Source organism: Aedes albopictus, chromosome 3 (genome assembly GCF_035046485.1).
Source record: "Aedes albopictus strain Foshan chromosome 3, AalbF5, whole genome shotgun sequence".
Lineage (NCBI taxonomy): Eukaryota > Metazoa > Arthropoda > Insecta > Diptera > Culicidae > Aedes > Aedes albopictus.
Genome location: NC_085138.1, coordinates 195441861 through 195457280, shown reverse-complemented (window position 1 = coordinate 195457280; position 15420 = coordinate 195441861). Strand labels below are relative to the sequence as shown.

Sequence of the window (15420 nt, the reverse complement as noted above, 5' to 3'; positions counted from 1 at the left end):
GAGTTTGTGTACGAGTTTGTGTACGAGTTTGTTGCACGTTATTCGGATCTTTTCGACAACGACGCCCGGAATCTCGACGACGCAGCCGAAGTACGTCTTCTCCTGCGGAAGCTGGATCATGCTTCACACAGCCACTACGTGAACTACATCCTACAAGAAAATTTTCGGCACACCGACATCCGTTTTCAACAAGCGGTGCTCATCTTCGTACGGGGCAGTTCAGTGTGTTTTTGGAGGCAAAATCGAAATGCCGCTTTTGTGAAGCTTTTAGTCAAGTGTGAATTAAATCATACATTACCAACCGGTTCGTATTGAAAAATCGCAGCAGGCGTTACCGCGAACGGGTGTGTTTTTATTTTGCTTGTCACGTTTTCTTCGCGTTCGCAAATTTCACGGTTCCGCTGGTGGTTTGGTCGGTACTACGCCACCCGGAAAGTTTTGTCACGTGTGGACGCGTTGATTTGGCTTAGTTTAGAATGCTGAACTGTGAATAAATATCGAAGCAAAGTGAATTTTGACTTACCAGTGAGAAGAAAAACAACGTGGGTGGCGAGTAAGCGTTGCCGCGAACGGGTGTCGAATCCGCTTGTTTTTTTTTTTTTTGCACGTTCTCAAAACGAACTTTATTCGAAGATTGCGCTGGTGGTGCCACCCCGTCAATTTTCTTCGTGTGAAAGTGTAATTCTTCAGCGTAGTATCCATTATTCGTGAGTTTCGGCGTAATGCCAGTAATCGCTGACTCGGTTGATCGGTCCACGTCGTTTAAAGTGTACGCGGCAATGAAAACAATCCTATTTCGGTCGTTGCTGCATCGCTGGAGAAATAAGAGTTCAACCGAAGACTACTTCATCAAGAAGACATGCAACTCTGTTGTTTTCCCATACTAACGGCAAGCGTCACCGACGGCACTGCCGCCTGTTGAGTTAAGGTGGTACCTTTGTATAAAAGGGTAAGAGTGTATTGGTGCGAGTATGAAGATTTACTCACACTATCATAAAAAGTTCCACCTTTATCCGTGGTGGCGCTGGTAACAGTGACTCCCGATCTTCGGCAGTGTTGCAAGTCTTCTTGATAAAGTGGTCTTCGGTTCAACTATATCACGGCAGACTATGAAGAACTTGGTGAAATCTTTCTAATTAAAAACGTCATTTTATTCATACATGTGATATTTACTATACCTAAATACGCGCCACATAGCCGAGGCGGTAAACGCACGGGTATTCAGCATGACCATGCTGAGGGTGACGGGTTCGATTCCCGGTCGGTCCAGGATCTTTTCGTAAAGGAAATTTCCTTGACTTCCTTGGGCATAGAGTATCTTCGTGCCTGCCACACGATATACACATGCAAAATGGTCATTGGCAGAGGAAGCTCTCAGTTAATAACTGTGGAAGTGCTCATAGAACACTAAGCTGAGAAGCGGGCTTTGTCCCATTGAGGACGTTACGCCAAGAAGAAGAAGAAATACGCGCCAGAAATAAAAATGCAAATTTTTGATTCAGGAAGTGTTAATGCATTTCAGATATCCAATTGATATCCGGATGCATCAATGCGGGGCTTACTGTTTCAGAAAACGACCTCAAGATGTACGTGGAAGCCCTGTCATACTTGAAATGGGTCGTTGGAAGTGCAGTAGAGCTATCACCTTCCATATCCAGGACTAAAACTGTTTGCGTCTATGGATAAAAGTTAAAAATAGACGCGAACATTTTTCTTCCATAAAAGCACTGCCGGTCAGTGGGAGATGGATTGTACATACACACACACACACACACACACACACCGACATCCGTTTTCAACAAGCGCTTCTAGTGCCTGCTACTGGTGAATAACGAGGCCGGGGACATCATTAGCTACGGTGGGAAGGCAACCGTGCTTGCGAGGAGTTCGAGAAAGTGATCGATCACTTCAAGTGCTTGGTTTTCGTGTGTGGTCTCAAGGTACTACGCTACGCCGATATCCGGGCACGTCTTCCTTCCTGCATGGAGGGCGAGACGGGTGACGCACCGGTGACTCTCCAGACGCTCATCGACGAGTTCCAACGACTGGTCAATCTCAGGGCGGACACGACGTTCATCCAAAAACCATCAGGTCTCGGAGAAAAAGGAGCACCAGTCTCAACGCCACCGAAAGCGAAAAGTAAGCCACTTCCATCCACACCATGCTGGTAATGCGGTCAGGTCAACTACGTCCGTGACTGTCCGTTTTCCGACAGAGGTTACTGCGGCTGCATCAATAAATCGCACGGCGGTGATTCTAGCAGAGATGGCATTTCACCGTAGCGATTCACTGCGGCGTCAGTTTATCGACCACACTGGGGATAGGAACACTTTTCACCATACCAAGAAGCCAGTTTCTCTTGTTTTGGGTGGTGGGTAGACCAAGCGCTAGTGTGTGCTCTTGCTCGTTTACTTTGGATCGAGTGTGTCTCACTCTTTCACGCGAATCGCTCTCGCGTGCTCTCCCGTGTTTTCACCCAGCAGTCACCGAATCATCACCATGGTGTCACCGGGGCGAGAACTCTCCGGTGTTTCACCGCAGCGCGCAATCTGGCACAAAAACCTTACTAGAGCGCGCGCCCGGGTGATCTTTTACATTTTTACCGGAGAGAATTTTGAAGCGCTCTCACCGCACTGTTGTGTGGCCTCGTGCTCAGGGAGCTAAGAGATTTATTTCTACCCACCAAGCTTGCGCGCATCCGAATCGCAGTGGTGGATTCACATATAAGAGACGGGCTCCTGTTGAGATGCACAGCGTGAGTGGTGTATTTTCTATTTCTCTTTTCTACACTGAGGATACGGGCATCTCTGGATTCTAGCCCAGCTCACCGACCGCAAAGAAGCCTGCAAAGAAGAAGCTGAAACAAGTTCCCAAACCCGGGGAGTCTCCGTGGTGAACAAAATGAAGCTCCGAAGTGACCATCCGGTTGTGTTCGACGACTCGCTGGGGCACTGCACCAAGACGAAGGTAAAGCTTTTCCTTATATCTAACGCAAACCCAGTTTTTTGTCCAATGCGCCCGGTTCCATTCAACACAACTCCATTGGTGAACGCCGAGTTCAACCGTCTCGAGTCGAAGGGAATCATTCATTTTCTCTGTCGATTTCTCGGAGTGGGCCGCTCCGATCGTTGCTGTCCGTAGACCCAATGGACGTATCCGCATTGTTGCCGGCAACAGTGCCCGCCGTGCTGTCATCATAACAGTCAAATGAAAGATGTAGATGAGGAGTCAGAAAATATGATAAGAAGACGGTTAATGTCTCTACGCCCAAACCTTCCCGTATCAACCGGATCAGTAGCGAATACCAACTTAGCAGGGTTGTTGTCCGGCGTTCTTGCAACATACCCAATCCAGCGTATCCTTCCGACTTTAGCCACCTTCTGGATGTTGTGCTAGCCCTAGAGTGCAGCGAGGTCGTAGTTTATCTTTAGTCGCCACCACACACATTTGATGCGTAGTTTGGAGCCGAAGGGGTCAATATGACCCCGACGATGAAACCGAGCATAACAAATGTATTCGAGGCCAGCGAGATGGCGGCAGTAGTGGCGCAATCATCCGGTTACAAAGAGTTAAGGTTACTTGACCACAGTTTCATCAGGAGCACATAGAAGGCACGATTTTCGTTGATGATTAAAAGCTTTCGCATTTCAACCAACACCATACGCGTATTGTGGATTTACCGGCTACAATACTGTAGATAGATCGTAATGGAAATAAAAGACCAATAATCAGAAAGAGATTTTGTTATGAAGCGTTTTAAAAGAAACTTTATTTTAAACTTGTGGAATAAAAAAGCAAAAGGAGGATTGTTGGAAATTGGTTATGTTATTATAACATAATGAGTAGATGATTTGCTTCAGTGTTCCGAGACATGTGCTCGTTGTTAAGGACAACGAGAAGAAACGGTCGTAGTAGTCGGGAATCATCTAGGAAGGGAGAATTGGCGACATGGTGACATAAAGACGCTGTTTCAGAGCGCAGAAATGGGTATTTTCTGTAAATAATCTGACCGTGGCTTATTGAATCTTACTTTGGATTCGAGCTAGACCCTACAATGGGCCTGTCGCTGTGAAAAAAAAAATAGTTCTGGAAGATGGAAAGTTCTCGAAGTCAATCAAGCTTCGGCGGATATTCAACCCTCCCGCCCATCGAACGACTGGCAGGACGCCAAAACTGGTCGTCATGGAAGTTCGCAGCGAAAGCTTTTCTTCAGCTAGAAGGACTATGGGATGCCGTGAAGCCCAAGCAGAACGACGACGGAACATTCGAAGCGGTAGAAGAGCGGAAGGATCTGCAAGTCCGATTGAAGCTGATCTCTCTCCTGGACCCCACAATTTACGTCTACATCGAAGACGCGGAATCGGCGCGCGCGTGGTGTGGGAAAATTTGGAAACGCCGTTCGAAGACAAGGGCCGATCCTCCTGGCTGGCCTCCCGGACGAATATCGGCCTATGATCATGGTGCTGGGAAATTCTGGTGTCATCATAACAGGCGATTTCGTGAAACCCAAGCTGCTCCAAGAGCAACCGGAAAAACAGCCAAGTCTTCGCAACCAACAAACTAAAAGAAAATTTCCGAAAATCCAGCCTACCGCATTCAAGGGCTCGAAATGCAGAAAAAGTGGTCAGCATGGACACCTCGCAAGGGACTGCAAGGATTCCAGGAAAGGTGAGACGTTTTGCACGGTGTTTTCCACGTTTGGCAAGGGAGATGCGAACGATTTCCGACTCGGCGGCGTATGCGCACATAACGAGTAACAAGCAGCTCCTGGACTCTGGAGAACCTCGAAAACGCCAATGGTAAGGTTGTTGCAGCGAATGGTGGTTCGATGAACATCGTTGCCTATGGTTCGGCAAATCTCCAGCCAAAATTCAGAGGTGATCTAGACGATATTACGGTCAGTGACGTGCAACTGATTCCCGGATTGACGTCAAATCTTCTCTCGGTGAGTAGAATCGTGCAAAAGGGGTATTCGGTCAAGTTTGACAACGACGGCTGCGAAGTGCATAATCCGAAGGCGAGTCGGTGGCAACTGCGAGCCACTCCAACAATCAATTCAAGCTGGACCAGGCGGTGAGTAGCAGGCAAAAAATTATGTCATGTAACGCCGCTGGAAGTTTCGAGCTCTGGAACAAACGGATGGGGCATCTTGGGACCGAAAATTTGAAGAAGCTTGCTGGTGGTCTGGCGACCGGCATCACACTTATCAATCAAGCGGGTGCGGATTGCCGAATCTGCTCGAAGGGAAAGCAATCGAAATTACCATTTCCGAAGAAGGGTTCCCGTGCGGCGGACGTCCTGCAGTTGGTTCGTTCCGACATCAGCGGTCCGATGGAGACGAACTCAATTGGGGGCAATCGGTTCTACATCACGTTCATCGACGACAAGACCAGACGCATGTTTGTGTACTTCCTGAAAACGAAATCAGAAGATGAAGTGTTCGCAGTATTCAAGAGATTCCACGCGATGGCGGAGCGTCAAAGCGGCAAGAAGCTTAAGGCGATCCGGACTGACAATGGTAAGGAATTCCTCAACAAAAGTTTTCAAGGTTACTTACAAAAGAAAGGCATCCGACACGAAACGACCAACGAATGCACGCCACAGCTAAACGGTCTGGCGGAGCGAGACAATATTTGCAACCTAACGAAAGGCTTCTGGGCGTAGGCCGTATCCACCGCGGTTTACCTCATCAACCGTTCTCCTACTCGTGGGCATAATATGACTCCAGAGGAAGCGTGGAGTGGAAGGAAACCACACCCTTCACATCTGCGCGTGTTTGTTACGAAAGCGACGGTTCAATTTCCAAAGCAGAAGCGGCACAAGTGGGATCTCAAATCTCATGAATGCATATTGACAGGCTTCGATGAAGAACCCAAAGGGTATCGGCTGTACGATCCGATAAAGAAGTCAACCATCGTGAGTCGAGAGGTCGTTTTACTGGATGAAAGCGTTACATCTGATGCGATGTCTCCGGCGGAACCACGCAGGAGGCCTACGACGTTCATTCAATTGGATTTCGGTGAACCGTTTGTGACCCACGTTCCGGAGCAACCCGTGGCGGGACCAGAACATCCGTCAATTGAAAATGCTGCGGAATCAGATGACGACTACGATGAATGCGTGGAGGACGATCTGCGGACCCTACGCAGAGTGCGGAACTGGAGACAAACAGCCATGGACCGAGTGGAATGGAGGCGGCTACTATGTACAGCAGAGGCCACCCCGGCCTTAGCCTGACCGGTAAGGTACGGTAAGTACGATGAATGCGTTTCAAGCCAAGAATGTGATACAAGCAGCACCTCTACATTGACTGACCTTGTGCTTCCTTCGCGACAATCTTCAAAACCACCTCGGTCAAAGGTGTTGAGTAGCAGCGAACGGGAGCACGTCCTGCCAGGCAAGTACAAGCATTTTCTTGTTGATACCACTGGCCTACCCGGTTTAACACTTCCACTGCCAACCTCCGACGATGATTCGAGCGACTTCCATGGGTTCCCCTATGACGACAGCACTGGCAGACCAAACGATGACGATGGTCTTGTGACGATGGCATCTGGTATGGATGGCGAATCAGGAGACGACCCCGCTTCGCACCAAGAAGCGGTGGCTCGGGACGATAGCAATGCATGAAAACGTGCCATGCAGCAGGAGTTCGACGCGCTGGTGAACAACAACACCTGGACCCCGCTCCCAAAGGGCCGGAAAGCGATCAAGTGCAAATGGGTGTACAAGGTAAAGTGTGATGGGACCGAAAACCCTCAAAGACGCAAGGCACGTTTGGTCTTCAAAGGCTATTCCCAGCGAAAGGGGGTAGACTACGATGAAACATATGCTCCCGTCGTGCGGTACAGTTCGCTGCGATACCTCTTCGTCCTCACGGTGTGTCTGGTAGAACAAATTTATTACAAAAAAATGGGCATCGCTAATTTTTACGCTACGTGAAAGTTAACGCTACCAGCTTTCATTCGAGCCCAACATCGAAATATTCCATCGGGGGAACTTTTTCATACAAAAATTGAGTATGTTTGTTAAGTAGAAATAGGGATTAATTTGGAACCGTGCATTTTGTATGGGGAAAAACAGTATTCTGAAAAAGTTGTTCGGGATCCCTCGGTGGATTTTTTTGGGGAACACGTTAAATGAAAGCTAGAAGTCCATATTTTCGAAAAACGGCGGATTTGGCGATGCCTAATTTTTTGTGATAAACCTTCACCTTATGCACGCCGTGTCCTGGCTGTGAAGCATGACCTCGTGATAGACCAGATGGATGCAGTAACGGCATTTCTGCAAGGAGATCTCGATGAAGAGATTTACATGGAGCAGCCCCCTCTACGGAAAACGGAAGACGATGGTGTGCAAGCTGAACAAGGCATTGTACGGGTTGAAGCAGTCCAGCCAAGTTTGGAACCACAAACTGGATGCGGCTCTGTGACGTTTCGACCTGGTACCATCACAATTCGACCCGTGCGTGTACGTCGGTATCAGAGAAGGCAAGATGATGTTCGTTGCCACATATGTTGACGACATAGCTTAGAAGAACACATTGAAGCATCAACTATCTTGTTGCTTCCGGATAAAAAATCTGGGACAAACGCAACCATTGCCTTGGGATCCGGTTTGGTCGAAGCAAGGAGTCCATCACATTGGACCAGGAGGCCTACGTCGAGTCTATACTAAAGTTTGTGGTCTAATGATACCTTTAAAAACACATGGCTACAGTTAACTAAACACGCTACCTGAATTTTGCCAAACCCGTTCGTCTATCTCTTTGAATTCAATCAATAGGGCGCTGCATAAAATTCTCTCCTTCTCTTTCACGCTCACAGAAGTTATGTAAACAACAAGGCCAAGAAACGTCAAAACCACATACAAAATCAAAACAGTGCAGTGCCCTATAGCCGGTAAATTGACGAAATAGTTGTCCCACTCTTGCATGCGCGTGTTATCCATTGTGATGCTCTTCTTGTCATTCTAACGGCATTTTAGTTTTCCATCTTTCTCTTACTTGAAAAGCCACGAAAGCGGGAGAGTATTGGGGACTACGAAGGTTGAAGAGCCGGGAAACACTCTTTCTTCCTACGGGGTTTCTTATGGGAGTATGAGTGAAAAAAAAGCAAAAAATCTTCCCTCCTTCACTTTCTCACAGAAAACCGCAAACAAAATCATCACCTTCGTAGTCCCCAATGCAGAGCAGCAGATAATTTGAGAACGGGAGAGTCTTGTGCGCTTGTATGCGGAAGAAAACATCAAGTTTTATTTATGTTGCGTTGCGGTCGGTTCGGTACGCAAAATCGGTTCTCGCTCTCGTCGCTGTTCATTCAGTACCTTTTCAGCTTTTGTGCGGAGTGGTTCACCAATATTTCAGTGCTCTGTGTGTTCCGTTTTTGAACTTTTCACAGAGACTTTTCGCATTGGTTTGGTTTTTTTTTAGTTTTTCGTGGGTACTAGTTTTGCTTGGATTTATTTTTCTGTCGGATATTGGTGACATTCGAAGATTGCAGTACAGACGTGAAGAGTGAAGTTTTTGACAAATTGGGCAAGTGAAAAATTCAGTGAAGTTGGTCGGGTATTGTTCATTAAGGAAAAATTGTGCTCCATTCATACACGCATTCGTATTGGTGTTGTTTAGTAAGTTTATCACTGTCGCAAGGATAAAAAGTGATAAAGTGCGAATCGTACATTATTGTTTGCGAAAAAAACGAAGGATACAATTTTGGCAAACTTTTCCAATCACTGCATGCCGTCTGTGAAAAAAAATGAATTGGCAATACATTTGAGTGGAGCTGAAACAACGTTGTTGAGCCGAGCCGAAGAAGGAATATAGGCAGTAAAGCCGGATAGTGTGCGTGGTGTTCCAAGTGCCGGTGTATCAGTGAGTTCACCTTACTTCATCGCGAACTTCGGACACAAATTTCGCTACTGATTGATTCCACGCCAAATCACAGATCGTTGAATGAAACTTTACACATTTTTCAAACTAGGAAACAAAGCATTTTCCGCTAATTAAAAAAATGTGGACTCTAATAATTTTTAAGAAGGTTCTAAGTGTTTTCACTCATATTTATTTTAATAGTTGTAGCATAGAATCCGATGTTGTTATGAAAAATCTTGTCTGAGGACGAATTCGAGGGGATTCATTAGACTTAGAAACAATGTTTCATTAGTAAAAATATTTTCTAATCCATAAAAAAAAACCTGTAGAATTTATTTGTGGACTCCGACCACTTGTAGTTTTTGTAGTTTATGAAACAATGGATCTTGATAGATTTCCAGAGAGAGAAAGTATCTTGCGTACATCCTACTAGTTTTGTTTTGTCTTTTTATTTACGTGAATTTTAGCTTATGCTAGTTCTTCATAACAACATCGCACTAGTGTTTTCGGCTGAATTTTTTTAATAATCATTGATTCGTCTTCTATAGTTTTAGTGTTTGTAGTATTCATGGAATGATGGATTTGCATGAAGAATATTTTATGGGCACGTTAAAAGTTAAAACTTTGCCTAAATGAATTCTGGCGAAAAACTAGAGATATGCCTTGAGCAATTTTTGTTTAAATTCTTGAAAGATTTACACCAATTTTGTTTAGTTGTGGAGAAATAGGACGCGGAACCTCTTGGGCAAGGGGTCTTATTTTGGAATGAGGAAAATAAATAAAATGTTATTTTGAAACTTTGTATTTGAAAACCTTTGAAAACGACTAGTATAATATTTTCTTCTGTGAAGTCACATTAATTCTGAACAGTTTTTTCTCAGAAAGTTTTTTCCATAAAATCGATTCCAAACTACACATTTTTTAGATAAATTTGTGCAAAAACACTTACGACCAGGGATGGGAAATGTTATGAATTAAATTATATACCATGACATTTCCCATTCCTGCTTCTAGGACCTGTTAAGAAGTTAAGGCTCAAGCATTCGTCATCATTTTTCGGAAAATAAAAAGCAGTTTTCTCGCTGCAAGTCAAAACAAGGATCATGAAAATATATTCACTGCATTATATTCCTCAAGTGGAGTACAGTGAATATATTTTCATAGCAAACACTTTTGTTTTGAACGAAAAAACTGCTTTCAAATGTTTAATGATGACGATGATTTCAATGACGAAAAGTTCAACGTTAAGAATACCGGAGGATAGAAAAAAGTGAAAAATGCTATGTTTCCTATTCTGAAAACAAACGCTAAATATAATTTAAATTGTAGGTGGTTCAGTTTAAAACTCAACATTTTTCAGTAATTCTGCATGGAATACACTTACCCCGCTCAGCATATTGCTGCGAGTGAGCGAGTGTGGTTGGAGAAAACGACGATCGCCGTCAGCCAGTTGTGTGCCATTGCTGCTGCTGGAATCTCATCGGAGGAGTGATAAAATGTGCGATAAAAATGTCTGAGCTTTCAGCCATAGATTTGTAAACATTTGTCGAGGCTCGTTTGGTGTGTGGTGTTGTGACGCGTTCGTGTATGGCATGAAAAATATACAATAGCTTAAAATATTGTGTGTTCAGCAAAATATACATAAAATCGATCGAGACAGAAGCAAAAATAAACGGTGCACGCATTCTTCGAATGGTTCAAGTGGGAGTGAAAAGTTGGTGCTCTTTCGAGGACCTCTCATGACCGCAGTGCAGCTTGTGTGTGTAGTGCAAAAAATATGACCGGCGTTTTATGATACTTTGTCCGCTGTGGAGCAATCGTTACAATCGTGAGTGAGCGTGGTACACTATCTGAAGTCGTCGGGTGGATTGCACCGTGTGACAGTGTTGCTCGTTCGTTATCATCTATCTGATCAATTTGTGTAACGAACTCTCCCCGTGCAAAATCCATGAAGATGGCACGCTTGCCGAAGAACGCAGCTTTCGCTGTTGTGTGTCTGCTGCACTTGTTGATTCTGTCCGGTCAATGGCAATCAACGAGTGCCATTAGTAGCAGCAGTGTGTCATCATCGGTGACCGGAGCAGTTGCCGGCGGAAACAGCAGTGAAAATGTGCTCCAAACAGCTGAGACCAGCTCACCGGGAACGACCGGTGGTCCGGTGGGAACCAAGCGGACGTGTTCTAATGTGCATTCCATTTTTGAGCAACGGGGTTTCAACACGGCCAACATGCCAACTGACCCAGTTACAGGTGAGTGTCGCTATTTATCGTTCACGAGAATAGATAAGGTCCGTCAATCAATGCGATTGTTGTATAGTGTAGTCATAGACTTGCCTGGATGAATGTGCGTTCTGGGAAATGTAACTACTAGTTAGCGGTAATGTAGCTGACGTTGAAAAGGGACTATTCATAAGAGACTGTGTGGAGCATAGACTTTGGTCAGACAACCCCCCTCCTCCCAAAAAATCTACGTGGTTTATGAACGGCCCCAAAGCAACTGAGTTAAAAAGAGGTTTCTGAGATTTTTTTAGGCCATAGAGGTCTCATGAACAATGATTCCCAAGCAAGTGTTACATTAAAAATCATGACAAAATTGTTTGACATCATGATATTTTTTATTTATTTTCGTGATAATTATATTCATACGAGTGTATGGCTAATGTCCTAAGTTACCCCACCTCTCTTTCCACGATATTTCCAGCAAACACTTTGCCGTGATTTGAACAAAATTTCATCTACAATGAAACTTATGCTTCCGAGCAACTTTACCGAAAACTATATCCTTCTAAATGGTCCAGAACGCGACGTATATGACGTTAAGAACAACCTGGAAGCTCCTAAGAACACTAGCGCCATGTAGTGAGTGATTCTCGAACTAAGTTGTTTTCTACGCGAAAGCTTTTAGTCTTCTGAGCAACTCTGCCGAAGACAGTATCCTTTTAAGTGGTCTAGAACGCGAGATATGCGACGATTAGACTGTACTAAAAGCTTATAAGAACACTAGCGCCACGTAGTGAGTGTTTCTCGAAGTAAATTGTTTTCTAGGCGAGAGCTCTTAGTATTCTGAGCAACTTTGCCGAAGACCGTATCCTTCTAAATGGTTTAGAACGCGAAATATACGACGTTCACACTAAACTGGATGCTCCCAAGAGCACCAGCACCCCACAGTGCGTGAATCTCGAACTTAATTGTTTTCTATGTGAAAGCTCTTTTAGTCTTCTGAGCAACGTTGCCGAATACAGTATCCTTCTAAGTGGTCCAGAACACGAGATACTGTCAAAATATAATGCTGTTGTCCCACATGTTCGACATGGTGCCCTGTGTAGCAAATTCCCGGTAGCCAATGTTCCTGGAACCACAGTATTACGATATCAGCAATTCCTGCATAATTCCTGGCGAAATTTAAGCATAATTCCTGGCGAAATTTTCTTACAAATAAGACATTGGTCATTTGACTTGGTAAAAAACCATCATTTTAAAAGAGTTTTAATTTCTGGATCATTATGACCCCAATGCATTATTCGTAACTTTTTTTTAATGCCCCAAAGATTAACCTTTGCGTCCTGACGCATTTTGCATACTCAAATTTGATGTTCATTTAGCTCTATTTTCTTCATTTTTTACCCGGTTTTGAAGTAAATTTGACTGAACAACCGGAAATTACTACCATTTTATAGAATGCTTGGTCAAGTTGGATGACCGGTTCCGGATTTATACGGAAACCCAGTGGGGTACGTTAGTTGGACAAAGAAGACCACCTCTGAACAATCTGCTCTAAAACAACGTTTTGGCTATTTTTCAATTAATGGCTTATTCTCAATAGATCGATCATTGCAGAATCTAAATATGGTCTTGAACCTTTTAACGAAGCGTGTTTTTATGAATTGGAATAAATTTTGAAAATTGGGAAGGAATCCGGTAAACGCCTAAATGTATACAATGTCTTATAATTTCATGTAGTTAGAACTGTTTGTGTCCAAATTTGTTAATGTAAATTTCTAATACAACTCGAAAAGAGCACTCAATATGCGCAGCCCATAATAAAATGTTGATGTACAGTAATAACAAAACAAAAATACGCAGGTGATAATTTGATTGCACGCATTAAATCGTGTAGAAAAAACTGTCAAAGTTACACCGGAATCCGGTACTATAGTTCCAAATAACCCTAAAGTATCCAAAGACATGCATACTTTATGAGGCCCGTGCACAAAAAGACTACAAGGGAGGGGTTTTCCCAAACTTCGGCAAAGGGCGGAGGGGTGCCTAGTGTATGGAACATCGGCAATGAGAGGGGTTAAATCCCCAAAATCACTCCCTTGTGCACTAGCTTCATTCAGATGTGAAAACTTATTGTTCCATATAAGATATGTAAAAAACAACGAAAATGTATCATTTGACCAATCGACGTACCCCATTGGGTTTCCGTATAAATCCGGAACCGGTAATCCAACTTGACCAACCGGTGCATTCTAAGAAATGGTAAATAGAGCCAAATGAACATCGAAATTTGGGTGCGCAACATACGTCAGGGACGCAAATTGAAAAAAAAAAGACACTCGCAACTGTATGAGGCCTAAACTAAACTTTAGGTTCGTGAATCAAAGCGGTTTAGCTTGATTATTGTAAGCTTTCTGTAAGTAAATTTAAAAGATTTTTACCAGAACTTTGGTTCATTTTTTTCACAATAATCCTTTGAACAATTTCGAACACAAACGATGTAGCAATCCACAAGGCGTTCTTGGAGAAATATCTGTCAAGACCCGTCAGACAAAATTGCAAAAGAAATATGCCAAAGGCTACTGGATTCGTGAGATATATTCTAGGAAAAAACAATGTTGGAAGAATTTTAAGGTGAACTGGAAAAATCCTTACCTTAGGCAAAGTGCACCGGGGCAAGTTGAAGTGGGTGGGGCAAGATGAAACGCGAAGTTTTGAAATATATTTCAGTACAATTGTGAAATTTATTCCTCGCCACAAGATTATTTGATTCAAAAAACAATGTGTTATGCCATTCAAATTCATATTGTTTATCATAATTAGATAACATCATGTTAACCCGCTGTTTCATCTTATCTCACCCGTTTTATTTTGCCCCGGTGTACCTTATACCTAAAAACCCTTGAGAAAGCCTGAATACGAACTCAAATGGACAAGTTTTTTTAAAGAATTTTTGAGTATTTTTTTTTCAAAGAAATAGCTTGACACAAAAATAATTTATAAAAATGATTCATGCTCATTAGAATACCCTGGAGGAATTCGTAAAAGATTACTTTGAGAAATTTTTGACCAATGCCTGGAAAACTCCGGTGAGACTTTCTTTAAAGAATCTTTAGTTGTGACTCCTCCAAGAAAAATACTGTCCCCACTCATATAGGGTAAGAGTTCCATAAGTAATCTCACGCTCCCAATTTAATCCTATTCAAAAACAAACGATTACGGCAGTGTTTGATTGCGTTTTTTTGTTTTCTTGCGTGCTCACTTCTAACAACAAATACATAAATAAGAAATAAAACAAACAGCGCTTAAATCCTTTGTTTTTCGTAGAATGAAAATGCTTAATAAGGGAACCAATACCCTATCAACCATCTGTAAAAAATAAATATTGAGATAACGGCATTTAAAGTTTGAAAATTTGTTTTCAAATCGTCATAGCTTGAAAAACATTTCAATCATTTCGAAACTTTCACAGATTGCTTTGGAATTTATCAAAAATAGTACTTATTTTGCCCGGCTAAATTTTATTTCGTTTCTGTCTCCATGTTTGAAGACGTTTTTGATGAACTCGATTATTCTGAAACAGATGCAATAAAATTCTTCCAAAAGCTTGCACACCCGATTCTTTTTTTGCATGGGTCTGGTTTTGCTATAACTCATTCATTTTCTAACCGATTCTCATGAAATTTTGTACACTGATAGTACTAACCGTGCCTACATGTGTACACAATTTCATGAAAATCGGTTAAAAATTGACTGAGTTATAGCGAAAACCAGACCCGTGCAAAAAAGAATCGAGTGTATAGTAAATTCAGAAAATTCTTCAAGTACCAATTTGGCCAACAAATATACAATTTTATTTTTTTGATAAATTTGTAACTTACGTCGACAACAAATGTAGTTATAAAGTTGAACTTTTTGAGTACCGTGATTTCGGGTGGAATTGATCACTTTTCACAGTTTTCGATGTCTAGTTGTCGATTTGGCCAAACTCAGTGCTATAAAACAAGTACGACCACGGTTCCTATCAGCCAACGAGGTTGAAACTTTTACAGCAAATCATTTTATTGCAATTAACATCATTTGAATTAAAAAATCGGGGTGAAATTGATCATACTTTAGTAAGTGTCGAAATAGTTATTTATGCAACAAGTTGCAAAATGATGATTTTTTCAGCACGAGTCATACATTTATCCAATGAGGCTTGCCGAGTTGGATAAATATGACGAGTGCTGAAAAAATCGAGTTTTGCAACGAGTTGCATACAACATTTTTTGCAATTATAAAAAAAAATCCAATGAGTTGGATCACTTCTAACTACACAACCATGTT

The 15420-nt window shown here is 42.9% G+C and overlaps 1 protein-coding gene across 4 annotated transcripts in view; it reads left to right on the top strand.

Annotated features, from left to right (window-relative positions):
- Positions 1-8310: 8310 nt before the first annotated feature.
- LOC115261430 (uncharacterized) overlaps positions 8311-15420 on the top strand; it is a 129845-nt gene continuing 122735 nt past the window's right edge. Inside the window, exons 1-2 of one of the 4 annotated variants that reach the window (XR_009998872.1) lie at positions 8311-8872; positions 10233-11121. Coding sequence is in view for 2 of the 4 variants with exons in the window: in XM_062857201.1 (XP_062713185.1) it covers positions 10821-11121 (301 nt within the window). In the remaining 2 variants the exon portion in view is untranslated. Of the gene's footprint in view, positions 8873-10201; positions 11122-15420 lie in introns of all 4 variants that reach the window. The other 3 variants (XR_009998871.1, XM_062857201.1, XM_062857202.1) reach the window with 3 other exon arrangements.